The sequence below is a fragment of the Fusarium redolens genome, assembly GCF_020744475.1.
Source record: "Fusarium redolens strain MPI-CAGE-AT-0023 chromosome Unknown BKA55scaffold_8, whole genome shotgun sequence".
Lineage (NCBI taxonomy): Eukaryota > Fungi > Ascomycota > Sordariomycetes > Hypocreales > Nectriaceae > Fusarium > Fusarium redolens.
In genome coordinates, this window is record NW_025763671.1 from 1,681,748 (window position 1) to 1,708,937 (window position 27,190).

The window sequence follows — 27,190 nt, forward strand, 5'->3', positions numbered from 1 at the left end:
CCAGATCCAGCCTCGCCAGGCTCAGTATCGATCGATCGAGAAGTGAATGGTAAAAAGAATTATATCCAAGAAGGTTGAAAAAAGTGTTCGTACAGATGAGATAAATGTGACTCAGTTGGTAATCAATAGCTGTCAAAGCTCGTCTTCTCGGAGCTAGACTTTTCAATGGTACTTTTGGGGCTGGTGTTGATTCGGCTGAAGACCTTGCCACCAAGACGGTTGAGCTTGTTTCCGTCTTGGGTTCGGCGAGGAGCATCAATCAGCATCTTCTGGACCGAGTCAACCTTAATCTTGCAGAAGAGCTTAGAGAAAAGGTACTGGTCGCCAGCGTGGTTGAGGAGAGGCAGGGTGCGGTAACCCTGCTTGAGGTTGGTGAGTTTGGCGGTGTAGGTAGCAACGGCAGGGCGCTCATTGTAGCTCTCGCCATCGTTGGAGAGCTTGACGGACCAGCGAACGAAGATCAGGTCAGGGTGCTTGGTGGTAACCTTGAACTTGAACTGCTTGTCGAACATGGGGTTGAAGCCATTCTCGCGGATCACCTCAGTCTGGACCTTGAGGGGCGAGTCATGCTCCATAACCAAGTTAGAATCAGCCTCCTTCTTGTCGCGCTTGTCGTTGGCGTGGAAGATCTCGATCTCCACGTAGGGGTCCATAGACTTGTTGGCGGGAAGGTTGGCAGGTCGCATAAGCTGTTGGGCAGAGATGACATCAATGCTGAATGAGACAACACTACGCTCCTTCTTGCCCTCGGCAATGTCGGAGTTGTAGGGGAGAACTTGAATATCTCGGAGCTCGGCGGGCTTCAGAACATAGCCAGAAGCATCCTTGCCATCGAACATGGCACGGTTGAGTTGCATACCGAGATCGAAAGTCTGCCAGTTGAGAGCGGCCATCTGGACACCGCGTCGCCAGTAGATAAGAGGGTCGAAGTTGTTGGAGGTGATGCGGGTTCGGTCGGGGTAGACGCGCATCATGTAACGCATGTTGTGGATATCAAGAGCCATCTTCTGATCTTTAGCACGGGAGTGCTTGGCAAAGCTAGACTCCATGAAGGAGAAGATGTGGTTGTACTGCTTCGCATCCACTGTGTCAAAGCCAGAGAACTTGACACCAGCGCAGTAGACACCCAGTTCACCAAGAACCTTGACAGTTTTGTTGGGGGCCTTCTTGGCTGGTTGTTCACCTGCGCTCTCGTTGTCGCTAGTGCTGCTGCTCATCATATCCTGGACACGGCCCTCAGTGATAGTGTTGACACGGGTCTTGCTGACCAATCGTCGCGAGGAGTGGCTGGGTGTCAACATTGGGCTCTGGGGAAGGGACTGAGAGGGCATCAAAGGAGTACCATCGGGAGCGGAGGGTCGCATCATAGGCGAGTTGAGGCTGTTACCCCTTCGTCGACCACGGAAGTCATTGCCAACGGAAACAGGCTCCTCCTTAATTTGAGGCTTCTTGACCTTGATGAGGACACGCTCCATAAGCTCAGAAGGGGTGGGGAGCTTGTCGGGGAACGCCTCTAAAGTCTCCGTGACCAATCTTGAACCGAAGCATTCCTTGATGATCTCCGTCATTGTCGCCTGTTGAGCCGGGCTGCAATGGACCTCGAGTGAAATCCAAAGAGGGTACTTGGACTTGACGAAAGCGTATTTGTTGATGGTGGTCATGACCTCCTTGAAACTGATTGAAGTGGTCATGGTGCGGCCATGGTTAACTTCGGGCTGACCGTTGTAGCCGTCCCAGCAATCGACCTCTACACATCGGCATCCCCGGACAAGAGCTGAGATATAGCCCTCGACGCTAGACTGGCCAGCAACCTGACGACCAAGGAGGTAGGTGTTATGAGAGCTTGAGATGAAATACTCGTTCATCGGGCGGTCCAGGACAATGTTTTGAGGCTCGGGTTGAATCACATCGTTATGCTCTGACGTCAAGAAACCAACAAAGGCGGCTTCGGACATAGTCTCGGCGTTTTCTGGAAGATCGGCCTCGTCATTGCGGTACTGGCGGCAAAACCGAGAGAACATTTTCTCCCAGGCAACGCGGTTAGCATCGACATCCTCGCCCTGGACGTCGCGGAGAAAAGTAAGAAACTCTGTCGAGGTAAGACCGAACTCGGGATTGGCGGCAAAGCTGCGGATAATTCGCTGAACGTCGGTCCTTTGCTTCATGCGTCGAACAAAGTCTTTGAACTCCCTAAAGTTTAGTTTTTGTCGTCGTCGCGAATCAGACAAGTGAAAGTTGACTTCCAAGGTCGCTTGTGAACTGTAAATGTGAAGGTTTTGGCACACGCGTTTCACTCCGGCAATGTTCATCTCCTCTTGCTCGGGGCTTCGAACCTGGTCGCCAAACTCCTTGGCCATCTCTGTTTGCCAATATTGTGCAACAGCGCGGTCGTTGAATGCCATCAACGATGTCATAAGCTCCTGACGGTATCTCAACATGGCATCCAAGAATTCTGTCCAAAGTGACAAGCTCTTAGTGTTGTCTGTAACAATGTGCAGAAATCTTGTTTTCGAGTTCTCGGGAACTGTGTAGATAATAGTAAACCACTTGTCGCTGTACTTAGCCGCCTCTTCGCCCAGGCCATAGTCAATGATGTACTGTTGGATATCTGAACCTGTTCGAATCTCCCTAATCTCATCGACATGGAGAGACTTTTGAGGTCGGGTGGCGTCCCAAGAAAGCTTGTTGGATTCGGTCTCGTATACAAGGTTGATTCTCTTAGGCCGGCTCTTCTTTGAGACCTTTCTCACTGGGCATCCATTGCGAAGCTCAGCCGGAAGCACTGGGCCAGCCATAGCTCCAGCACTTCCGCTGATGGATCCGTGAGTGCTGTTGGCGGATGAGGTGTTGGTAGCACCATCAAGTCCAACCATGGAGATGCAGTCGTCGGGGATAATCTCAGGCTCCTCATCGGTATCCGTCAAGGCGCTGTTCTCCTGGGGTGCTGTAGCGTTGCTGTCACTGCGGCGTCTGAGAATGCTGGGACCAACACTTCCATCACGACTGGCAGGGGCACCAGAAGATGGTCGTCTTCTGCCTGCAAATCGTTGGGCTCGGTTTGAGAATCGGCGAATGAGACCTCCTTTGCTGTTGTTGGCGACTTCTGACATGGCATTGTATCCAAGAGAATTTGTGCTTGTCTTCCGGGACAGCACAGATTCGGGCAACTGGAAGCTCGAAGGGAACACCTCCTCCTCCCTACCTCGCATGGGTTCAGGCGAGGGCTGGACGGAGGAGTACGTAGTTAGAACAGCAGTATCGGGAGACATGAGTGGTGAGCCTTCTTGTGAGTTTGAAGCTCCTGATGAAGCACTGATAGCTGACATAGGAATGGGGACTGGTTGTGTTTGTGAAGGAAAGGCTGTCTGGACCTGACCAAGTTGAGAACGTGTTAATGAGGACATTTCGGATAGGTTGTGAGTTGTTAATGTGGATTTCGAATCTGAATCAAAGCTGAAAGACATGGTCGTGCTGAGAGTTGTGATTACACTATGAGGGCGAGACAGGTCGCATTCGAAGGTTGCATCGACGTATATAAAAGCTCAGTCAGAATGGGGAGCCATGGTGGGACGTCTGGCCTGGGGGTAACGATAAGAGACGCGAATTGCGGGGAAGAGGCTGCGGAAGCCGATCCCTCGTGGAGCAGCTGTCACTCTGGGGTGCAGCCAGTGCCAGGTAGGATGCCAGAAAGGCCAGGGCAGTGTCGACAGCACGTAATGAATGCAGATGCAGGGACGCAGGAAGCCTATGGTGCTGCTGAGTGGACTACGCGAGGGTAGTGATGCTGAGCAACACGCGGGTGACTGGGTAGGTCCTGACAAGGCCGATCCGAGGCGTGATGATGTGCCAAGTTCGCAGCAGCGTGGTGAGCTGGCAGAGGGCGGGATATGCAGGTGGCTCCTTTTGGGCCGCCTTGGGGTCGCTGGATCAAGCAAAACAGGGCGTTCGTCTTTGACAGGCACAGAGCTGCAGCACAGCGCAGAATCACTGGTCCAGGTGATTGAATAGAATGAAGGAGTCCGTCGAGAACCACAGGTTGGTCAGGTTGGGGTAGCTTAAGTTACAAACACCTCCTTCGATAGCGCGGGCAACGTAGCCAGGATAAATGTCAACACCAACGTCCTGCGCTTGGTGGGTTTTCTTATGTCGATGTGGTAAACCCGAAACTGCCGAAAGTTCAATGGGTCTTTTTCAGAGCAGATCTCGATCAGGAGCAATTTCGAATGGAAAACTATATCAATTCCGAGAAGCCGCAGGCTCTTTGAGTGACAAGTCCAAGGGAGTCCGAAGATCGAGGTCGAACTGGCTGAGTCACCCAACGTCGAGGGAACGCGACAAAGTCCGGAATTTCAGCTTGTCGCAAATTGATCGGCGAATTGCAATTGAGCTGCGCTTGGTTGTCGAGCGTGTGGTGAAGCAATCTGAGTAACGCTGACGGAGTGGAAGAATCGTCTCTCTCGAGTAGAGTGTCAAAGGGTTTCTTTGAAGAAAGTAGATTGTTATGACAGACAAGAAGTGAGAAAGGCAAAGAGGTGAGTTAGGTTGTCAATGGGAAAGTTGGTGGTGGAGCGGGAGGGGTAGAAAAGATAGTTGAGATGGAAAAGGGGGGGAGTCCAAGTAGTAATAAGTAGCCTGTGGTAAAAGGTAACTGAGTACTGTAAGGTAGCTTGGGGCGGTGGCTGTATGATAGCCCGGGAACCAGAAGGTTAAAAAAGATAGAGAGAAAAAAAAATAGGGCAATCAATCTCCTCTTGGTACAGTTGGTAGAGCGAACTGGGCAAGGGAGGGCAGAAGCTTCAAAGTATGATGGCTTACTCTTTTGGCGCGCGTTGGAGCGGGCGAGACTTGAGACTTTGTAGAAAAAGAGCTAACGTCAAGAAAGCTAGATCACAGAATAGAAGAGACTGAATGGAAGCTGCTGGTGCTTGGACGCGGGCAGCGGAAGAGTCTTGTATGCGGCGGCGCTGCGCAGAGCCAGAGCCAGAGCCAGAGCCTGAGCGGTTGCTGTTACGGTTGGGCTCTCTCTCTGACTTGGGGGTGTTTTCTTGGGCTGGGGCCGGGAAATTATGGCGGAGGGCTGACCAGCCAAGACTGTTTTTTCTTTATTTGGAGCGTCCTCTACTTGACACTTGACACGAGCTGATCTTCTGGCAGTGTCAGTGTCAGTACTAAAGTCTGTGCTGCGTTGTAGCCTGTGCTGAGGTTAATGCCTGTAGGTGCCTAGGGCCTCCTCTGCTGCACTGTACGGCGCTGCCTGCTGGCCTGCGTTGACCGAGTCGGAAGTGTCTGTGTGAGCTTCACTAAGCCTGTCCTAACAGCCCACTAAGGTCTCAGTCATTACCTGTACCTGTGCCTGTGTGCCCGTGCTTGTCCCTGTAACAGACAGATATTATGTTATGTACTCTATCTACACCTCTCCTTACATTGATCCGCTGTCAATCTCCAGTTGCAACTCAGGAGAGGAGTCTGGGCAGAGACAGGCAGGGTGATGAGGATGACCAGAGTGAGTAAGTGATTGATTGATTTGATGTGACTAGGATTCTAAGATACTGGGGCTTGGATTGTACATACACAGACCAGGGATTTCCCGACGATGGGAACCTTGGAGACTGGGGTACGTACCCTCCCATCTCCCTACAGCCCTTTTTTTTTTAATTATTTTTTTCCCTTTCCCTTTCAATTTTTACTGTGGACGACAGACAGACCGGGGTGGATACTGGAGAGACTGGGGAGGTGACCAGGGGAGGGGTGTATGATTTTCATCCACTGCAACTTGATAGAGTGGAGATTTCATGGTCAATGGTCAAGGGGGAGGCGAATGGTTAGGCCCTGATGGTGTGTGAGAGTGTGGGAGTGAGCATGTCCGCCTTATGCAGCCAGACACAGAGCAGAGTCCAAGTTTAGGTGGTTGAGAGGTGTTACCCAAAGCCCAAGACTTGATCGATACAAGGGAGACAAAGTTGAGTTTGCAGGGAGACACCGGTCTAATGCAACACATCAACTCAACCTCAACTCTGATGAAATGTTCCGAGGTCTAACTCATTTTGATACACCACCTGTGCACATGACCAAAAATTAATGTCGTTAGAGGACAATGTCTCGAACTGAGATTGACCGACATACCACGTTGTACCTTCCAGACCAATATAATCCTTATACACACAGACAGATACGGTGAACCTCCCTCCTCACCTGTCTGCTCACCTACTTGATTACTCACTTCCCGTGTAAACTCGGTCCTAAGAACAGGGCGAACGGGCCAAGTCACCCAAGCAATTGGTAGACATGACAGGGCTAGACGAAAGGGGGGGAAGAGTCATAGTCATACCAGTTGATGGACAAGACGGTTACACGGAAAACCCAGCGACAAAAAGCTAGACTCAGAAACATAGCATAGACCAAGCAAGTCCTACCATAGGGTCATCGTCAACGTGCAAGGGATAGGTCAAGTTGCATATCAATAGGCTGGACTGGATGCTGGCTTATCTTTGGTTAGCTTACCCTGTCTTCCATCACCTATGGACTAGCCAGCCAAGAAAAAGAAAGGGCGAGATGCAAAGGGAACTGCATTGCATTGAAGAGAGGTGTACAGAACGGTGTGAGCTTGTTCAAACGAAACTCTTGGAAATCGTCAGAGTATCCATGCCTATGAGAGAAGGCTTCCATCTCCCACATTGGGGAACCGGAACGTTGGAACATGACGATGGATCCTGGCCCGCTCCAAGCTCGCCTCTCTTCCATCCTCATCCCCCTTGCGAATTAGACAATCCCTGGGGATTCCGTAAGACTCCAAGTGTGTCGTATAAAGCAGCATAGGTTTAGCAATTACGCTATAAGCTTCGTTATCTCATTATACTTTCCTCAAATCAGAAGCTTAATCTTATAAAAGATACACTCTGAAGCCTTGAATACGTGGAATTCGGGAACCGTTGTGCTGTAACTTTAGCGTCCCAGCTTCCAATTAGCGCTCGGTAGTGGGCTTGGACTGTTCCTTTGAAGGGTCGGATTGAGGCTTTGAGCTTGTGGGCGGGACTCGGGGCTCGGCCATGAAGATGGATGCCATGGATCATGGATAGTGTGGCTCACACCGTTTTCTTTCACTTCCTCTTATGGCACCCCTTTTCTGGCTTCTCTAACGCCCAATCCATCAAGGTCGACAGAATAAACGCGACACTCCTTGCCTCAAAGTGCTCTGTTGGGCTCCTCGTGTATTCGGAGTGCGGCAGTGTGCCGTAACAGACCAACAACAACGACCAACAAACGCTCCCAAATCAGAACTAACGGCTAACCATTCAGAGTGGAGAAAGACGCCATAAATATCATCATCATAAATCATCATGGCTTGCGATTGGGATTGCGATTATCGTTGATGATGATTGATGACCTCGGCACTCGACCCTTGTGTAACTCAAGGACTAGACTTGCAGTACAAACTATTACTCCATGCTTCAATGCATGAAATACTCATGTTGATCAAGGGTTTTGTCTTAAGGGAGAGCCGGCGCAAAACAAGAGAGAGAGATGCGCGCCGCTGGATCCGAGAGGTCTGAGCTACACACCTTGTTCAAACTGATCAATCAGAATGAGACGCGCCGGCGCAAATCCAATTTCTCGACCATGCCAGAGCAATCCGAAGGGACGATATGCAAATTCTCTGTTCCTGACTAACGAAGCTGTCTGACAACGAGATGAAAACGAGATGAATCATTGTGGACGACATGGTCCGATAGACATGTGCTATTCAGTCTGGTTGGTCGTAATACAACTGTTTGATGATGAGCAGCCATCTCAGAATGACGATGCAATAAGACGCCATACCCCTCCTTGGTAGCCCTAGGGGAGACAAAAAAACTTAGGACCTCACTCCTAAATGACAAAAAGACTTAGGTGAATTCAGTGTAGATTTAGTAGACCTTAGACTAGTTATTTTTGATACTTTATGTAAAGGTCAGAAGTTTTCTTGCTCCTTGAGGGGAGCTATGCCATGGCACAGTGGTAAAGGCAAAGTTTTGTCAATTTCGACCAAGTTCTCTTTTAGACGAGGGCGATCGAGCAATCAATGATCACGATACGAACTTGGAAACCAAGACCGTATCCGGTCAAACTGTCAGAATGAGAGAGAAGAGGGGCAAAGTGGTGGAAAAGTCTACAGTCTGGGTTGGGGTCGGATCTTTTCTGCTTCATTTTTTTTTTTTTTTTAACTTTGACTTTGGCCTAACAAACAAGCTTGGTGCTCACCCTCAACCGAGCAACCACTAAAGATTGTTTGTTCAGCAGTCTCGTTTTTTGTGTTTATTATTGTGTCTTTGTCGGCTCCTTTCTGCCTTCTTGGCATATGTTCGCATTCTCGTTTGTCTCAGGTTGTAAGACCCTCTCAAATCATGATCACGAGGGAATCAAAAAGGGAGAAAAAGAAATGTCAAAGAGCCTTGACACAAACCGGTGGTTCCCAAGCTTACTTTGAACCAGTAAGCAGACAGAAAAAGAGGACAGCTTCGGCTAGCGATCCGGGCCAAGACTAAACAATCTTAGGATGATTAACGAGCAGGTCATTCCCGGCTTGAGGAGTCAATTGACAGCAGTCGGAGCCGCTGCCCGTCGCTACCGTATTCAAGTTTCGATAGTCAGAGAAAAAGAACAATTCCATGACAGGGGATGGTAGAAGCTTCAACCGTTCAACGCCCGTAAATACGCATACAGTACCAGTCTCCACGCCTGGAATTGGGTGTCCTCGCGTGTACCTCAATCACTCGCTTCGGCACATGGCTAACCATGTGCCCGGCGTTGGTCAAGGAGCAGGGCTACCAACCAATCGACACGGATGTTGACTTGGTTTTTGATATCGAAACGTGGTACCTCTTTCATGCAGCATACGTAGGCGATGACTCCGTCTGTATGCCAGAGATTTGACTTTATAGGCAACATGAGAGCCACATGCGCAAGACTGGTAAGTTCATCATAAGAGCGAGCAGTAAGCAAAAGTGCCTGTGCCCCAAGGATTCATACTGTTGCATTAGGGGGCTGGTGAGCCTCTGAATGGCGGCTTGAGTGTCCTACTCCGCGTTGCGTTGAGCTGGGCTGGACTGGCCGGACTTTTGAGCCTCCTCCAACAATGACCTCAATCTGACACGATGTGTGGAGCGCCAATGTTGATTTTGACTCCAGCCAAACAACCCGACCCGACCGGAGGGAAATTGGTCCTTGAACGGGGCCGCAGAGCCGAGGATTTGAAACGAGGAACAGCGATGATTTAGATCGACTAACAGCCGATATTGATATCGTGATGATGAATATGGTCTGGTGTTGAATTGCCTTGAAAGTTAGGACTCAAAAAATGAAGAATGTACCTACTCCCTGGATGTACATACCTGCCGTTTGATATTGTTATATTGCTTGGCATAAGGAAAGTGCTTCGGGCGTTTCCTGATTCTACAGAGTACCTTCCACTAAAATCACCAGCCTCAGCGTCCAAAATTGGATCTTGCCATGCACAGCCAGATGGCGCTATCAAGCTCTTCCTAGCATCTCAATCCTCCTCAATCGTGTTCTCTGTCAGCATCACATCGTGTCTCTTTAGCAGCTCGAGGCAATCTCACCTATTCAAGGGATCGTATCCACTATACTGGAGAAAGCGACAGTTGACCTTTCTTTATACAGTGCAGCACGGCGCATTCGCTTACCTCAGCTGCTACTGTATCGTCTAATCTCAGTATCAACAGGGAACCCCAAGCAGCTTGTTTGATAAAACCGTTAGCCTCGTCCACAGCAACTATCAAAATGTCAACTCCAACACCAACGCCCGCGTGGCTCCTCGTGCTACCAATTTAGGGCCTTCTCGTATCCACTGTTACGAGCGCCGGAACACTCTACTCAACCTTCCCCGATAAAACCGTCGTTGTTAACCCTGCCCTACCCTCGCTAGAGGATGGCACATCCTGATCTTCCAAAGCGACCGCCAGATTACAGATTACTGCACTCTCGCCAACGTCCGGCTGAGCTTGTGCACAAGCCACAAGGCTGAATCAGTGCATGGCATGTTGGGTTTCAACTCCTCGCTGGTCCCAGTGCAGATTGCCACGCACCCACGGTTGGCTGTACCCAAATACTCGGTTAAGGGGGGGCAGGGTTTACTCGATAGGGCATGCAGGATGGCAATCCAGACACGATTTCGCATTGCCCTCGTTTACAAGGTCAAACCAAGGAATCTGAGGTCACATAAACCCAGTGATATGTCTATCATTTAGTCGCCAACAGACTCATCGTCGTGGTGACGTGGCATTATCGCCTTTTGCCGCTTTGCTAATAGCGAAACACGGCCAAGTGCCGCTCGCTGACGATAGCATCGCATTGTTGACCACCATCGCAAGTGGAGTGTTGGATTGCCATCTCTTTTCTCAAACTTGCCTATCGGCTCACCTCTGAGTTCCCCGTACTAGTCTTCCAGTCTCTCCTTCCTCTCGAAACAATATAATCAAACAACAGGGTAATTATAACTCCCAAGCGTGCCTAGACACGACATAGCCAGACGGATCATACGCCGGCCAGGGAAATCCTGTAGGGAGGCCAATCGCGTCTTAGACAAAGGGGATGGGTTGAAGAGCGTCATGGGAAGTGGTGGCAGAGAGCCCGAGACCTGGGAGGCTGAATGCCCCAGGATGCCAGTTCCTGGACTCAAAATGCCTATCCCACATTCCGCCAGTTTCTGTGGGACATCTTACCAACGCGCCATTTGATTTGACAATATTCTCATGCTGCGCAAGAGACATCTTGAAACAAACCTCTGAACAGCCAACAACGGAATGAGATCATCATCTCGTCGATCCTTTGGCGCCGACTCCCGCCAATTTTAGGTCAGGGCCCCCAAGCTTCAGACAGGGGGAAGACGAGGGCCCCGGACTGGCTTGGAACCTGCATGGGGTGTGCACGTAAAAAAGATCGTTTGCTGCGGGCAGCATGTCGCTGTGGGGACCTTCCAGATGTCTCGGCCGTGGGTTACGGAGAATGCATACTGCCCGTACGGCTATCCGCTCATCTATCTTTGACGGACGCCATCCCCCGCTTTCTTCTCACGAACACTCGGTAATACAGTCTGCAGCCTTGCCAGGCGTGTATCGTTCCCGACTTCAATGGGTCTGGTCTTCCAATATTTCTTTTATTCATGCGCATCTTACTTGGAGACAATGGCAGATAGAATTGATGTTACAATGGTCCTTATTGACAAGACTGCAGTGGCCCATGCCAGAATACCATTCGCTCTTGTTATTCGACACATCGAGGCCTGCTATCATCAGCAGCCCGTTTGAGATCTTGAGAATTCAACAGCGGGGTCATAAAAAAACGACAAACCATGGACCGCATTTCATCTTAGGCTGCATACACCGACATTTTTAGACAGACCGGCAAGATTTCTTATGGTCACGAGGTATCCATTCTGGACCCCGAACGACAAAGAAGCAACGAAGACCATGCCAATGTTGTCGTATCACATGCGGTGTGCCGGTACTTGTTCCTATCTGAGCCGGTGATAGGATATTCTTGAGCGGTTCCAGCATCTCGTCTTGAGAAGCAAATTGGGTGTTTGCAAACGGCACCGGTGTGCTGGGCCAGCCATAACCGCCAGCGGAAATCTGATTCGCTAATGATTCATTAAGGGCTCGCTCAATTGCGTGGGGAAGAATAATGACGTCGCTTGCTTGTTCCATTATCCAATCGGTTTTAGAATCTATGGTGGGTTCTCGGCCCCTAAGGGATCTTAAGGGGCATGGTTGTGAGACATGGGGCCGTCGTCTGCCTTGAGCCCCTGAAAGGACTGATCTCAAGTGTCTCGGGAGACGACCTGCGGTATCGGTCAGCCTTGTGTATGTGTGTGTCAACACTTGACCTTCGAAGCAAATCTTTCAGTCGACTATGTGGGACCTTTCTTTCACTTGACATGGCTCGACAGACAAGCAGACCGCAAAATGGCAGATCAAGAGCCATACAAGTCTTCCAGATTCCATCATCAGCCTATGGTGAACAGGCCAGTCTGGCAAACCAGTTTGTTCACGGGAAAATAAGGGTGACAGGAAAGGTGATATGACGCGATTGCCGGGTGACGTAGGGAATCTCATTACGGATACAACAATGAAAGACGAGCGCGGGGGTACAGAGCGGGATCACAAACGGACCACAGACATTGGAACCTTCAAAGCTGCGTTAGAAATCACAGGGCAAGCTCATTCGCTGTCATATTTGGTGATGGTATCCTCAAATTCCCAAACTTGACACAGTTATCGCTCTTTCAATGAGTCTGTCTGATTGCGAATTGGGCCGTTCCACAGTCCCATCCTCAGAAATTATCCATTGGCCCTTTTAGAGGAGTGAAAAAAGCTCATCACTCTGTCCAGCGACACAGCTGCCGCCTTGACTTGCAGTTTCTCTCCAACTCGAATGAGGGGCAGCGTCTCGGCCATGTCGGTCATGACTGAAAGGTCTTATTGAGATACGGCCCAGCCAGGGCCCTTGCATACTCAAGGGATACGACGTTCCGTTGAAGCTATCACGCGCCTTACTCAGGCACTCGGTTTGGTTAAGATATTTCTATGTACATCAGCTTCTCAGGTATGCTGCAGCCGATATGAATCTCGTATTCAAGTCGATTTTCTATTGTCGTTCCTTTTGAGCTATCTTACCCACACGGCCACAGCTACCTAGCCATGCCGTTGTAAATGCCAAGCCTATAGCCTGCTAAGCGGCCGTGCTGTCCATCGTGTTAATCCCTTCTGGGCGTCGGCACGGCCAGCCCAAGATGCGCCGTATTCTTACAGAGCATAACAAAGGATGCCGATTATTCCGTTCCAAGACTTCTGCGGCACGCCCTCAATTTCCACTGTTCTACGGGCTGCATCCACGTGCGTTTCCTTTAGCAGTATGTCAGAGGTCGGGGGACAGCCAACCATGAGCCAAGCATCTACGGTATGCCATCAAGCTCTGTATCAAGACTTTGAACTCTCGACTGTGACCAGTAATTACAGTGACTGCGTCACAATCACCTTGCCCTGTCGGCGCAAGGCACAACGCAATGCTCAGTCTCACCATGCATTCTATCGCGTCATTGCTTCTGGGCACCTGATGGTCTGCAGGCGACCTATGCAATGCTATGCCAGCAAGAAGTGGCACAGCGTCAGACCTGTTGCATTGGCTCGCATCAACTTACTGTATTATGAAGCCCACCACTGTGAATGATACAGTGTGCGAATTGCATCTCGGGGTCCAATTATTCGTGTGAGGCGAGCTACAGGTGTTTTCATGGGGAAGGACACCATTGATGAGCATGCTGCAAGATGGTAACTAGCCGTTTGATGGTGTCTGTTGTTTAAGCATACCCTATGCAAACAGCAGCCCATTCGAGGACAGAGTCGTATACGAAAGCTATGACCAGTGCTAGGTTCAGTAACAATCCAATCACCACAAGATTGATAACCTGAACTCGAGGTTTGCGGCACCGCATACGAGGCTATTTAGAATTAGCCCATCATTCGTTGCAGAGTATACAAGCGGCATTAGTGTTTATTTAGTTCAACACAGCTGGCACCTCTAAGACGACCTCATCCCGCGCAATCGGGTACGCAGAGAAGCTCGTGATGGATGCACCAGATCATACTACGTTACTGATTGGACTGATACAGACCACGCGGTGGGATTGATACCACGGGAGTGCCCGCTCATTGCGCGCCTGCCGCTGCATTCAATGCCGCATGGATTAGGCAAATGGGTGACAACGTGCATCCGAACCGCCAATCTACGTTTGATCTATCAGCTCGGCCTTCCTATTGAGGTGTAGATATTCGGATAAGAACCACCGACTGTTGAAATTGCTAACTTCAAGGTTGCAGTACAGACCGTTGTTACATGCATCAGACAATCAATACTTGATACGTCTGTGACGATCAATCGATGGTATCTCAAACAATTCTTTGTACTAATCTATACAACACACCAACCTTGGAACGAACATTCGATTTCTCGCTCTACACCTGTGCCACGACCTGCTCAGAAATGGTGTTGGTCTCAGCAACCATGAACGGGCATATGAACACTCAGGACATAGGCAGCATTGAGTTTCTGCAACGAAATGAGGTACCCTACCCTTGCAATGCAGAATGGAGTTCATGCTCAGCCATTTGATTTACTGAGGCGTCGGCGAATTCCTCTTACAGCGGGGTCTAGAGCCTGCGCCTTCAATTGACCCGAGCTGATGGTAGGAAACATTACCGAAGGAGGCTTTGCAATATATTCAAATTTGGATCGAGTTCACCAACAGACCACCTAGCGGGCGTGGCACCACCATTCTTCATGGATCAACCACCGGCGAACCTATCCGGAAACATGGTGGACAGAGAAACAAATTACAGAGTGCCATATGGCAACCAATTTCACACAGGATATCATTTGCAGATTTGCTGACACCATAAAGCTTGGGCCTGTGGCTGCTGCACATCATTGATGCGCAACAAGGGGTTCTGGGGGTGTAGCATCACATCAATTCCAGGGCTTAATATCGATGGCACATTCGTGTCGAATGGATGAATATTTTCAACGGCGGTTTCAAGAAGACAACGCTCACTGTCAATGCCTAACCACCAGTGTCAAGGACCAACAAAATTTCGCGGGACTTCTCCCCGGTCCATCAAAGCGTTGGGCTGGGTATCAAAGGCGCCATTGTTTGTTACCGTCCGCGGCATTCGCAGGTCGGCTTTATTGATGGCCCAGAGCCTAAATTCAACACTTATTACATACGTCTTTCTGTTTATCTGTCCATGGGTATCTCTCGGTCAAAGACCCCTTGACTCATGGAGGATACACAAGCACCATCAGGCAATGATATGCTGTGGTAGTTGACAGAATCGCGCCATGAGAATGATGCACTGACAATGTAATTGATTACGAAATATGTACATGATTTCAGTGCGAAGCTTAATCTGTCGCCCAACCTGGAGGCTTGGACCAACAGACGCCATAGCCTCAGGGGATCAGCTGTGCCTGGAAATCAATCAGTGGAGAACTGCCAGGCTAGGCATCGCGAATCTTGGCCATTTGGTTTCGAAACGACACACTTCCACAAATTTCAATACAGCCGACACCAACTACCGACTGTATCGTTTATATTGAAGCAGACTGTTGTGTCAAGATGAAGCTCCCCAGACCTTGCTCTAGATGCCCGAACCTTCGGCGAGTTTGAAGGGTATTGAAACGCACCTCAATTCTCAGTATTTTTGCAAATCACCACGGATGATTGAGATGCCACTTTTGGTGGGCATACCTTGCTTGGAACGTCCGGGGACCAAGAACCCCTACCTCACATCCTTAGGGTTGTCGGGTTTTTGGCCTGTTCGTTTAGATGCTCAGCCTTCTAGAATCCTTCTTATGGACCCCTGACTCGAGATCCCTGACAGCTATAGCTTTGACGTCTTTTGGCGTCGGTGCTGACTGTTAGTCCCGAGGCGTGTGCTGCAGATTAATGTCCATAGACACCAGTGGCTGGGAATTTGGTTGAGCGTGATCTGTTGGTCAGCATAGTTTGATTGTCTTCATTACACAGGCTCCAGCAACTCGGTGGAAATCTCTATACGGAACAGCAACTAAGATGCGTCAAAGGTCGTTGTAGTACAGGCTATGGGTTGTGTAGCCACAGAGCTTTATCAACTATGACCAGTCAACATGTTGCATCGCATGAAGGTCACGAAATACCTCAGCATGGCACCAATGGCAGAGGTTGAGTCTCGATACTGCAAGGTGTCATCGGCAAGCGGGTTGTTTGCCATATCTGACAGTTATCACAAATCATACTGTCTGACAGCTTGGCTGTTGTCTGAAAATGCATCGTGCCGCTCAAAAACCACTGGCTGCTTCATGCATGCTTGGTCACCGAAGCGGTTGAATCCAATGCCATGGCAATTCGCCCAGATCAAGACAGTAACATCGAGATTGTCTTATTTTCTATTGATAGTCAAGACCACCACACAACCCTCGTGTGCTGGCAAATATCTACTCCACATCTCGAACTTATTGGGGATATTTGCGACTTCAGCCTTGTCGATTTCACCACACCAGGGTCTAGGCACCTACGGCACAGCATATGAGATGTACGTGCCTAGTTGTCGGGTCAGCTGGCTGTGTGCTGTATGTAGGCTGACGAGTGCAACCTTGGATCCTTTAAGGCGATGAACAATAATCCTAGGGAACCCCTCAAGCCGCTGCTTTGCATCTCATTTGCTGTAAAAGTTGTGTTGGTGGTTGTGTTGGCAAAATCGCTGATGGGTGCTGCCATATGTGAGCCCTGATCGACCATTTGTATGGTCTTTTGTTAAAGGTTGTGTCTGGAATCGCTAGCCCTGGCTCGGGCCGGCCCCATGGGTCGTCTTACATAGGTGACCAGTCACTTTGTTGGCCAAGGTGGTCACCCTACTTTGGAATATCAGTTCGGGCTGGACTGTGTGAGAGTTTGCGAAACCAGCACCTCGCATGCCGTTCCTGGTGAGTTGCAGACGGTGCGGCACGACAAACAGAGACAAGATCGGAAGGGCGTGGCGCGGCATCGTGGCCATGGTATGGTGCACTCGATATCAACATCGCGTGAGAGGCCATAGTGTGGTTCATATCCAACATCACGTATAGATGCAACGACCCTCTATGCATGTGCTTTGAGGGATAAATGTGTGTTGCTGCATAGGCCGCCTTTTCATCATGAGACCAATGATGCATAAAGCACCAATTCACAGAGCCACGGCGTCGAGCTCAGCGATGCTGACTGGATATCACAATTCATGGTGGTACTGGAATCACCTCGTGCGAGGAGAAATGATATCAATTTGACCCTCTGTCAGCTGAGTCTACCTCTGTCTCCCTTTGACGAGATGCAGGTGAGTTATCGCCGACATGGCTCGGCAATATTCACAAGTTATCAGTCAGGCGTCATGCTTGGTGATGCAATTGAGCACATGTCGTTGGAATGTTTAATCAGCCTCACCACCACAGATAGCCATTCTGACTGTGCTGGCATGCCACGTCAACTCTCTCAACTGGCAACTGTTCAATGCTGTCTATTCGAGACTAGTTTGGCACCTTTCAACGGTCCGACACTAATTGAACCTAACGCAGAATGGGCTCTGTTTCGCAATGATAGACACAGCAGCGTAGCAGTTGATCCTATGAGTCGGATAGTGCAGGACCAACCCCTATCTGTTCGTTGTACAGTACAGTATAGTTTACTATTCATGAGGATCCGGCATTTACTTTGTCTGACAACAGGGTCGATGCATTGAATTAATCTCCCACAGGCTTACAATACCGGGGCATCACGCCATCACTCGCATATTCATCTGGTCACGTTTCACGCGGCGAAGACCAGTCATTGTCTGAGTTTTTGAAGACATGGACATGGCAAGTTCTGCTCAAAAAGTAAAGACAGAGAGAGTGGTAGGGTTCCCCTTACTACCACGAGATGTGAAACGGCGAATTTGGTCCCGAGTAGCTGGTCCTAGTGCGGGGGTGGACCTTGTAGGTACACAAGTCTAAGTCCGTTGGATGATAGCGACGGTTGTTTGGGATATACATCTATTTCGGTCGGGGCTAAGTACATGGCTTGGGGCCATGGCTGAACGCGTATCCACGACGCAAACGAATTACTCGAACAAGAAGTTGGAAAAGATGGGAAATTCATGGATATCCCCTACTCGAACGGGGGCCTCGGAACAGTTCAGCAAACTCATTCTGAGAGCTATGGCCCGGATGGCATCCCCGGAACTTCTGGAAAACATCCGCAAAGACCCACGAGTAAGAGCTCAGGCCCCATCCCATCTCATCATATGCTGAGACAAGGCCAAATGTCCTGAGAGGATTCTGAGGGAGATGGAAGGGGGCCTCATCTCACCGGGGTCCCGACTCTAACAGTCGAGTGAGAGTCTGCACAGCCCGGCACAGGCACAACACCAGCACCAACAGGCATGAAATTCAGCCTCTTTAGATCCTCCGTTGAATCCTTTTAGATCTGTGCGGCATTGTTTGCTGCTTGTGGTCCAATCTTCTGACGCCGTTTCAACCAACTGTCACTGCTACTATACTATGCTCAACAATGCCATGCTACGTGGATCTTCTTCTGACCTCTGCTTCGGTCTACGGGACTCGGCAGGGATCGCCCGCGGCTTCAGCGAATATACTATTCATGGATATGGTTTCCGGATGTGCTGCATGTTTCATTTCATGCATGCTTGCTTGCCGGGCATCATTTACGCACATGCCTTCGTTATCGAGACCAACCAATACGACATTTTTGGCATGAATTGACTCATCACCGAGATTTCACCCGAGTTTTGGACAAAGTTGGCCTCGTCGGTGAATGCGCTGGCACAAGACATTACACAGGGAGGACCTGGTTTGAAATGCGCAATCTTTCCTGCGACTACCCGTCTGTAATCCACGGTCAGAGCCATGTCCGCTTCTCTCCGATGAAACATCCTACAGCTGCTGTGCCATGCTCGAAACTCCTGTTACTGGCTATCCTCTTGTCTTGGAGATATCCACGTTCGTCTTGGCATGCTTAGTCGTCATGCCAGCCAGGGAAACACCCTCTTACAGAAACTCATCCGGCGGACATGACGTCGCGATATCTCGGCAGCTGCCTCATGCTGTGCTGTCTGCTTTTGTGTTCCTCCGCTTGTTGCCTTGCTGTGGGTTTCCGGTCTGTCAGCTCACTTGATTATGGTGCGATGGGAAACTCGACCGATGCGTATTGTTTGTGCGACGAAGGTGAGAAAGGCGGACTGAGTTTGTGGATTGTGATATGTCGTGTTGAGAGGTCATTACGAGAGGTCATCTGTCAAGGTCAAGGTGAGTTATGGCCGTCAGATGAGTCTTCTTCCCGGTGCCTGTGATGTTGTCAGTTTCTGAAAGTTGTGGAGTGTCGGAACTTCCATTGCTCGTGAGGCTGTTGCCTGTGGTTGGGATAATGGTTTCTCTCCTAATGTCAAGTTAAGCATCATAGACAAGTGAGTATGAATTACAATGCCCCATGGATCTAAATAGCTCTTTCAAATAAATAAACATCAAATATCTTACTGTTATTTGTCTTCAAAAGGCAATCATTGATCTCACATTTAGAAACGTTGAAGTATAGGGTAATCACAGCACAAATAGACCACTTCGAGTGAGTTACTCATATGACACCCGAATTCACTGATATCAATGTCACGAGTAGGGAGGTTGTTCTTGAATAAAAGAGCGCTTTATTCCATGTGTACTTACTCGTCCTATTAAGAAACTGCGTGGTTGTTTATGGTGAGATGGGAACCGGCATGTATGAACAACACACTTGAATACACGAAAGAAAACAGTAAAATTAAAGCAAGGCTTTCTATCCGTACAGCCAGATAATCACATATTTTATTTCTAAAGCGCCATAAATGCTGCATCTTTCCAAAGTACCCGGAAAACAATCTTCATCTCTATCTAAACACCTCTCATCGCCCAGCTAAAGGCGTAGGTTTGGACTGAATCTCACGGATGGTATCTCTTGTCCTTGCATTCGCCTCAAAGCTAGCCTCAATGAGGTCTATAACCTCAGAGACCGAAAAGTATAGACTCAATTCACTTTCACACCACAGGTACCGTACCTCGTTGAGATTGCTTTGCAGAACCTCGCTCAGATACTTGAGACGTAGCCAGCTAGGAGCATACTGAGCTGTCTGGGGAACTTCATCCTCTGACTTTGCGGTTCCTGTTAGGGTGCTGGGCAGGAAGAGGTCATCAAGCTCGGTGGCTGTAGCGATAAGTTTTGCAATATTGTATGCTTCGTCTTGACCGATGGACGACATCTCGAGGACGTCTGTAATGAGCTTGGTCGCCAGAGCATCGGCGAGCGAACCCAAAGCCTGAGTCCAGACTGATCGAGCGAGGATAGGTTTCCAGACAGAAGCCATGGCACGGATGCGCGCTGTAGCCAACTCTACACAAGCCTCCATCTCATCTTGCTGCATCAGACTTTGCGCTCCACCAAGAAAATCTCGAAGAATGGTCTTTTGGATGTTCATCTCGTTAGCATAGCTGCGATTGGCGAAGGCTTGTAAGCTCTTGATGTCGTTGTCAAACCGTAGCATGTTTCGGGCTCTAGGTGTCAAGTCGCCTCGCTGCTTCCAGCCATCAGCAAATTCGGAGAGCTTTTCTGCTAGATACATTGCATCGTTGTATAGGAACCTGTTTCGGAGTCAGTGACGCACTCAGGTCATTTCGTGAGATGCCCTTACATGTTTCCACCCTCGCTTTTAGAGTAGTAATGAGGCGAGATGGCCCTGAACAAAGCCAAGGCAAATGTTGGCAGACCAAAGAGACCGGGTGCTGTAGCTGCAACGGGCGCATATTCCGCATCGTCCCTTGTTAGTGCAGCACCATCCTCTAGGGTGGCATAAATCAGCTCAAGGACAGGCTCAGGCATGGACGACACGCTATATGTCTCTTTCAAGACGAGCTCTCGAGTCTCATCTTGGGCATTAGGGGCTTTGCCCTTGGGTTTTGATGCCTGAATTGGCTCCTGGGTTATATCCTCGTCTCCCCAATCCCAAGCAGCAACACTGTCATCTTCATCATCCTTCTCTGGAGCTTCTTGGGTATCCTTGGCTTCAGTAGTGGTGTCCTCTTCATCCCACCCCCATGCATCCGCTCCATCATCTTCGTCGGCTTTCGTAGAGCCCGGGCCTTTTGAGGCAGATTTGTTCTGGACTTCGGTTTGCTCATTATCTTCCTCCCAAGCATCACCCCAATCAGCTCCCCAGTCAGCAGTCTCGGTGTTTGCTGCAGCTCCTCCTGGCGTCTTTGTGATCTCTTTGCCTTCTGCCAAGGATACCATTTGTTTCTCAACCTTCTCAACCTGTTTTGATTGGCCAATTCCACCAAGTAGCTTGGATCGGACAGAGTCGAGTGTTGTCTCTCGACACTTACCGAGCCATATTGATGGCGCATTGTCAACCCAGTTCTGTAAATCTGTGAAGCCCGTGTATCCATATTGAGTCAGCGACTGGCAGAATTCGCGAGCTCTCTTAATCATGGCCTGGAAGTTGTCCATCTCTTTTAACGATGAAGGTACTGCAACCTCTAGCCACTCTCCAATAAGCTTGGGTATTACGTCTGCTATCATAAAGTTACCAAGGGGCGGCAAGAGAACAGAAGGAAGCTTTTGGGCGAGAAAAGCGAAGGCCGTTTCTAGGTCGGTGAGCAGAGCATCGACCGATCTTGATGCTTCCCCTGATAGCTTGAGAACCCCCCCATCTGCCTGTATAGTGGGCAAAGTGTCGTTTTTGATATCCATTCGGGGAGATATGATTGCGGCATCCACATTTCGCCACAACTGCTCCATGCGCTCATCAACCTCTTTGTAAGCCTGGAGGCCAACTACTGCATCGGAGAGATTTATTTGCTCATCTAAAACTTGTTAGCGGTAGTGGTGCTTCGCGAGACAGTTTCCTTACCCTCAACAGCATTGTAAACGGCGAATTGGCGTTTCTCAATATCCGCATGAATCAATGCCTTCCAGATGTGGTCGAAAACCTCATGAACAGAAGACTTGAGCTCGAAACTTCGAAGATTCAAAAGTTTCATGACTCGACAAGTTTTGCTTACACCAATTTGGTCAATTGCTTCCCATGACTCTGTCATGTGGTAAGTATGATATCGGCAAGGGGAATTCTATGACATACTCTCGAGTAGCCGTAACGAGTCCAATATGCGGCGTTCGTTTTTGGCAGCTTCGACTTCACTTAGGAGCTGGTTGACACGTTTGATGCCTTGTAATGCGCCGTGGAGCTGTTGACTGTACTGCACTTCGCGATTCAAGAACTCCGCCTTTTCCTCAGCATCCTGAATCGCCTCACCAGAAACATCGGGAGCTTCTGATTGCCGTTCAATCTCATTGGCCATTGCCTTGGACCGGAATATATCCCCCTGCAGAGTCTTTGAATTCCGTACCCAGGAATCAACATCTTGTTTTGTTTCTTGATTGATGGTGTGTAGCTCGGCCTGTGGGCGTCGTGAGCAACATATCTGGTTGAAATTCGTTTAAATAGAGTCATATTACCTCCAGATCTCGCTTGGCTTTCGCCAGAGCTTGGATCGCAGGTTGTAGGTCGGTCTCGGAAACAGGAGGTAGGATGGAGATATCGTCGGGGAATCGACCTTCGAGGGAAAAGGCGACGAGAGCGTCGCTAAGCTGTTGCGGTGCTTGTTCTGTTGCCGTAGCCATCGTGACAGACGGAGGTGTATTCTCGTAAGAAGGTTGAGCAACGTCAGGTGAAGCTATACGTATATCGTAGGTTTAGCACAACGGCTGCTGAGCTGCTCGTGGAGCTTGATTGTGATATGTTGCACTTGTAAAAGCCGAATAGTAATTAGATAGCTCAAGGTTCAAGGTTAAACATCAATATTCGCATGGCTAGCTGTAAGCTCTTGTCATGAGCTGTTGGTGTTTGTCGCGAGTTACAATCAAGAATCAGCCACAAGCTGGCAACTTTCCAGTGCCGTCATGACAGCACTACAGCTTCCCTCCCTGGTGGATGCACCTGCGACTTTCCCACTGAAGCCAAGCACTGAGTGGCTGAACCTTGGCCAGTGCGCTTAGCGGCAGTACGACCAATCAATGGCGAGCACAAGCCACCTTTATGGATTGTTCATGAAAGCCCACCTTTCGATTGCATTGTTCTTGAGGCCATGAATGGAAAGACAAGGACCGTGCCAAGCAAACTTGAGAATTCCGATAGCCATTTGGCATGTGCTCCTACCTAAAGTTGTGAGGAGGGCGGAGGCTATACCCGGATAGATGCCTATGCCGTTAATTCGTGCTTGTGGTTGATGCAGGAGCAATAAAGATGCTAAAAATGTTGGTTGCTACCATTCAACAAAACGTTTGCTTCTATGTTTTGCTTCAAGATCCCCTCTATATAAATCCTCTCTTTGAATCTTTCTTCCGCATCCTCTGTCGTGTTGCTGTTACCAATTACACCAAGTGCTACCTCGATAGCGGGGTAATTTTTCTTGTCAGGCCCATTCTCAGTAATTGATTGGACCCCTCTTCCTCGTCATTCTTACTCGCAGCAACCTACAGCCTTATCTTACGGTACTTAGGCAACAAATCTTTGAAGGTGAGTAAAGTATTTCCCTTGCGATCAGGTACTGTCTGCATTACGTGTCACATATTTTGGTGGGTTTCTGCCTTGTCTGCCTTGTCCTTCAACCTTGTTTCTTCCTTGTCAGTGCTCTCTTCTCATGGCAGGGTCTTGTTTCTCTGCGCTGCTGTGTAACAGCTATTCACGAGAATTCGTATATCAGCATAACTTTGCCTGTTCCTCTGAATGAAATTGGTTGAAACCCACGCTTCTTCTTCTTTTCAGTTGGATGCAGTCCGAGTTGAACTCTGAATAGCTGCAAGCTGCTTCCTTTCTACCATTGGAAAAAACAATCACCGACCAAGTACTTTTACAGTCGTGATGTCACCCAAAAACTCCCGTTCACGATATGCTGTTGCAGTGGTAGTCGCCCTGCTCAGCATTGTCGTCTATGCAATCATGTCAAATGTTTCTTTTGCGGCTACCAGCATTGAGTTAGTCATGTCTTCTTCTCGTTGTCACAGTTGCTTCTTTCGGTCGAACCCAATCATCATCTACTTGGATGGGCGCCACTCCCGATTCTTGTTTCCTCAACCGTTCACAGTCTTATATGTCCCGTTCGTCACTGAATCATCACGTGCCCTTACTATATAAGCTTGAATTCATTCCTCTGTCTCTTTGAATCCCTTCAGATTCCTATATATAAATAATTTTGCTAACTTGATAAGTTCTATTTGGAGCCTCGTAGGCCTCAAACGCTTCAAGATGTCACCAGAAACTTCAAAGTCGCATTTCCGCAAGATACAAAGCTTCAAAACGGACTATGCGCCTTGCACAATCACTCAATATGTGTCAGACCGTAGCGGAATGCAGGTTGTTGTCGCTGACCGCAAGGGTCCTAAGCTCAATGGTTACTTCACCTTAGCCACTGAGATCTTTGACGACTCCGGTGCTCCTCACACTCTTGAGCACCTTGTCTTCATGGGCTCCAAGAGCTACCAGTATAAGGGTCTTCTTGACAAGCTCTCTTCCCGAGCCTACTCACACACAAACGCCTGGACTGCTACCGACCATACGGCTTATACCCTTGAAACCGCCGGTTGGGATGGCTTCGCCCAAGTTCTCCCTGTCTACCTCGAGCATGTTATCTTGCCTACCATTACGGATGAAAGTATCGTGACCGAGGTCTGGCACATTGATGGTGAAGGCAACGATGCTGGTGTTGTCTACTCTGAAATGCAAGCTGTGCAGTTCCGCAGCTCTGAACTCATGGATATCAAGGCCCGTCGTCTCCTCTATCCCGAAAACGTTGGATTCCGTTATGAGACTGGTGGCATGACTGATGCTCTTCGAGTTCTTGCCCCTGAGCGTATCCGCCAGTTCCACCGCGATATGTACCAGCCCCGAAACCTTTGCTTGGTTCTTGTTGGTGAGGTCAACCAAGATGAGCTTCTACAGATCCTCGAAGACTTTGAAGAGTCTATCAAGGATGACATTCCCTCCCTTGATACCCCCTTCAAGAGGTAAGTTGCACAATAATGCAGAATTGTGCTTTGCTGACCAGTTACAGGCCTTGGATTGACTCCGCCCAGCCCCCAAAGATCAATGAGACACAGATTGTGACCGTTGAGTTCCCAGAGGAAGACGAATCCGTTGGAGAGGTCCTCGTTGGTTTCTTCGGACCTAACTGCAACGATCTTATCCAATCGTCCGCTCTTAATGTGCTTCTTACATACCTCTGTGGTTCTTCTGTCTCCATTCTTGAGAATGTCATGGTCGAAAAGGAGGAGCTCGCCAGTTCAGTCTCTTACTGGACCGACCCTCGACCTAACATGGTCATTTGGCTGCAACCCACAGGCGTTGCTACTGAGAAGCTTGAATTTGTCGAGAAGCGACTGTTTGAGCTCCTCAAGGAAGTTGCCTCGAAGCCTATTGACATGGACTACATGAGAGAATGCATTCGCCGTGAGAAGCGTCAAGTCAAGTACCATGCTGAGACATCTGAGTCTTTCTACGCTACAAATATTATCACCGACTATCTCTTTGGCAAGCGAGATGGCTCAACTCTCAAAGATCTGAAGGACTTGGAAGAGTATGATGTTTTGGAGAAGTGGACAGATCAGCAGTGGCGAGACTTCCTCAGCAAATGGATGGCTGACGCTCCTCACATCTCGATCCTTGGTAAGCCTTCCCATGAATTGGCTATCAAGATGAAGAAGGATGAAGAAGCTCGAATTGCCAAGCGCAAGGAGGATTTGGGTGCTGAAGGCCTGGAGAAGCTTGCCAAGCGTCTCGAAGATGCCAAGAAGAAGAATGATGAGCCCATTCCCGCCTCTGTTGTCGATCGCTGGAGTGTTCCCAGCACGGATTCTATCCACTTCATCGAGTCTGATACTGCTCGCTCAGGGCATGCTCGTGCAGTTGGCCTGGGTAGTGGTTCCGCACAGAAACTCATTGATGGCACAACTCAAGGCAAGCTTCCTCTTTTCATCCAATTTGAGGATGTTCCTACCAACTTTGTTCACATCACTATCCACATTGGCACTTCTCAAGTTCCCAATGAGCTCAAGCCCCTGATGCCAATCTTCAGCGACAACTTTTTCAACACACACATCATGCGTGATGGAAAGCAAGTTGGCTTTGAGCAGGTTGTCATGGAACTTGAGCGAGACACTATCAGCTACTCCCTTCACTCCGCTCGCTACATCAGCGATCCCGATGGAATAATGATCCAGTTCCAGGTTGAGCCTGAGAAGTATGCTGCAGCTGTTGAGTGGATTCGCACCATGATGTTCGACTCAATCTTCGATCCCCAGCGACTCAAAGCCAGCGTTACCAAGGCCTTGGCTGACATCCCTGAGTCAAAGCGTGATGGCAAATCTATGGCCAGCGAGGTCAACGCTGCTATCCATATGGAAAAGTCCTCTCTGGCTGTCGCTAAGCGTGTGCTTGTTCGCGCGGTGTATCTCAAGAGACTCAAGAAGCTTCTCGAGAAGGAACCCGAGAAGGTTGTTGGTTGGTTCAATACTGTTCGAGACTCGCTTTTCACTTTCCAGAACCTCCGTTTCCTTGTCACAGCCAATCTCGAAACTCTTCCGGACCCCTTGACTACTTGGGACACGCTCTCTAAGTCTCTGACTGTTGCTGAGAACATGGTTGAGATTCCTAAGCCTGTGAGTCTGCTCAACGATGAAGGTCGCAACCCTGGATCAGTTGGCGCTATCATTGTGCCCATGACTACTCTGGAGAGCTCCTACTCAGTCTCAACCGCCCAAGGCTTAGCCTCCTTCGACGACCCTCGTCTCGCGTCTATTATGGTCGCCATTGGATATCTCGAAGCTGCTGAGGGTCCTCTATGGAACGCTGTTCGAGGTGCTGGGTATGCTTACGGCGTCTACTTCTCTCGGGATATCAACTCTGGTATCATCTCATACCATGTCTACCGCTCGCCTGATGCTTATAAGGCTATTAAGGCCTCCAAGGAGGCCATCGGCAAGATCGCCAACGGTGAAGTTGAGATCGATCGTCACTTGCTCGAGGGCACCATCAGCCAAATCGTCGTTATGTTCGCCGATGAACAATCTACTATGCCTAGCGCCGCCCAGCAGAACTTTGTCCAGGGTGTTGTCCGTGGTCTGCCCAAGGATTGGGGCAAGGAGGTTCTGCGACGTGTGCGAGCCGTTACCGAGGATGAGATCAAGACTGCTCTTCTTGAGACTGTCCTGCCATGCTTTGAGCCTGGCAAGAGCAATATTGTTGTCACTGCTGCCAAGATCATGCAAGAGGTTTGTTTCCCTCCTACTCATTCTGACCATTACTAACAAATCCCAGGGTATGGAGACAGCTTTCAAGGGCATGGGCTACAAGGTCCAGACTCACGAGCTTAGCTACTTCCACGATGACTACGGCCTGAAGCCTGAAGAAGGTGAAGAGGAAGAGTCTTCTGAAGAAGATGAAGGATTGGAAGGTTCAGAAGGATCCTACGATTCGGACGAGTCTGATGATTAGATGAACAAAATAAGTAAAGTGTAGATGGCGCACAGGTAGACTCTGGGATCATCAAG

The 27,190-nt window shown here is 49.3% G+C and overlaps 5 protein-coding genes across 5 annotated transcripts; 2 read left to right on the top strand and 3 right to left on the bottom strand.

The window, feature by feature from the left end:
• Positions 1-122: 122 nt before the first annotated feature.
• On the bottom strand, positions 123-3,464 carry BKA55DRAFT_594335 (uncharacterized protein; the record flags this gene model as incomplete). The annotated part of the gene is made up of 1 exon (XM_046195658.1): positions 123-3,464. One exon carries the CDS (start codon positions 3,462-3,464, stop codon positions 123-125), a length of 3,342 nt encoding a protein of 1,113 aa, XP_046049519.1.
• Positions 3,465-16,282: 12,818 nt separating this feature from the next.
• On the bottom strand, positions 16,283-16,695 carry BKA55DRAFT_375239 (uncharacterized protein). The gene has a single exon (XM_046185912.1). It carries the CDS (start codon positions 16,584-16,586, stop codon positions 16,368-16,370), a length of 219 nt encoding a protein of 72 aa, XP_046049520.1. The 5' UTR covers positions 16,587-16,695; the 3' UTR covers positions 16,283-16,367.
• Positions 16,696-18,476: 1,781 nt separating this feature from the next.
• BKA55DRAFT_375231 (uncharacterized protein) lies at positions 18,477-18,960 on the top strand. The gene has a single exon (XM_046185911.1). It carries the CDS (start codon positions 18,633-18,635, stop codon positions 18,909-18,911), a length of 279 nt encoding a protein of 92 aa, XP_046049521.1. The 5' UTR covers positions 18,477-18,632; the 3' UTR covers positions 18,912-18,960.
• A 316-nt stretch (positions 18,961-19,276) lies between these two features.
• On the bottom strand, positions 19,277-22,533 carry BKA55DRAFT_569014 (uncharacterized protein). The gene is made up of 5 exons (XM_046192876.1): positions 22,103-22,533; positions 21,726-22,044; positions 21,498-21,677; positions 20,280-21,450; positions 19,277-20,229 (listed from the first exon to the last, which is right to left on the bottom strand). Exons 1-5 carry the CDS (start codon positions 22,265-22,267, stop codon positions 19,497-19,499), a joined length of 2,568 nt encoding a protein of 855 aa, XP_046049522.1. The 5' UTR covers positions 22,268-22,533; the 3' UTR covers positions 19,277-19,496.
• A 1,358-nt stretch (positions 22,534-23,891) lies between these two features.
• Positions 23,892-27,134, top strand: BKA55DRAFT_690436 (Metalloenzyme, LuxS/M16 peptidase-like protein; the record flags this gene model as incomplete). Its single annotated transcript, XM_046199497.1, has 3 exons — positions 23,892-24,649; positions 24,697-26,911; positions 26,958-27,134. 3 exons carry the CDS (start codon positions 23,892-23,894, stop codon positions 27,132-27,134), a joined length of 3,150 nt encoding a protein of 1,049 aa, XP_046049523.1.
• Between the last annotated feature and the right edge of the window lie 56 nt (positions 27,135-27,190).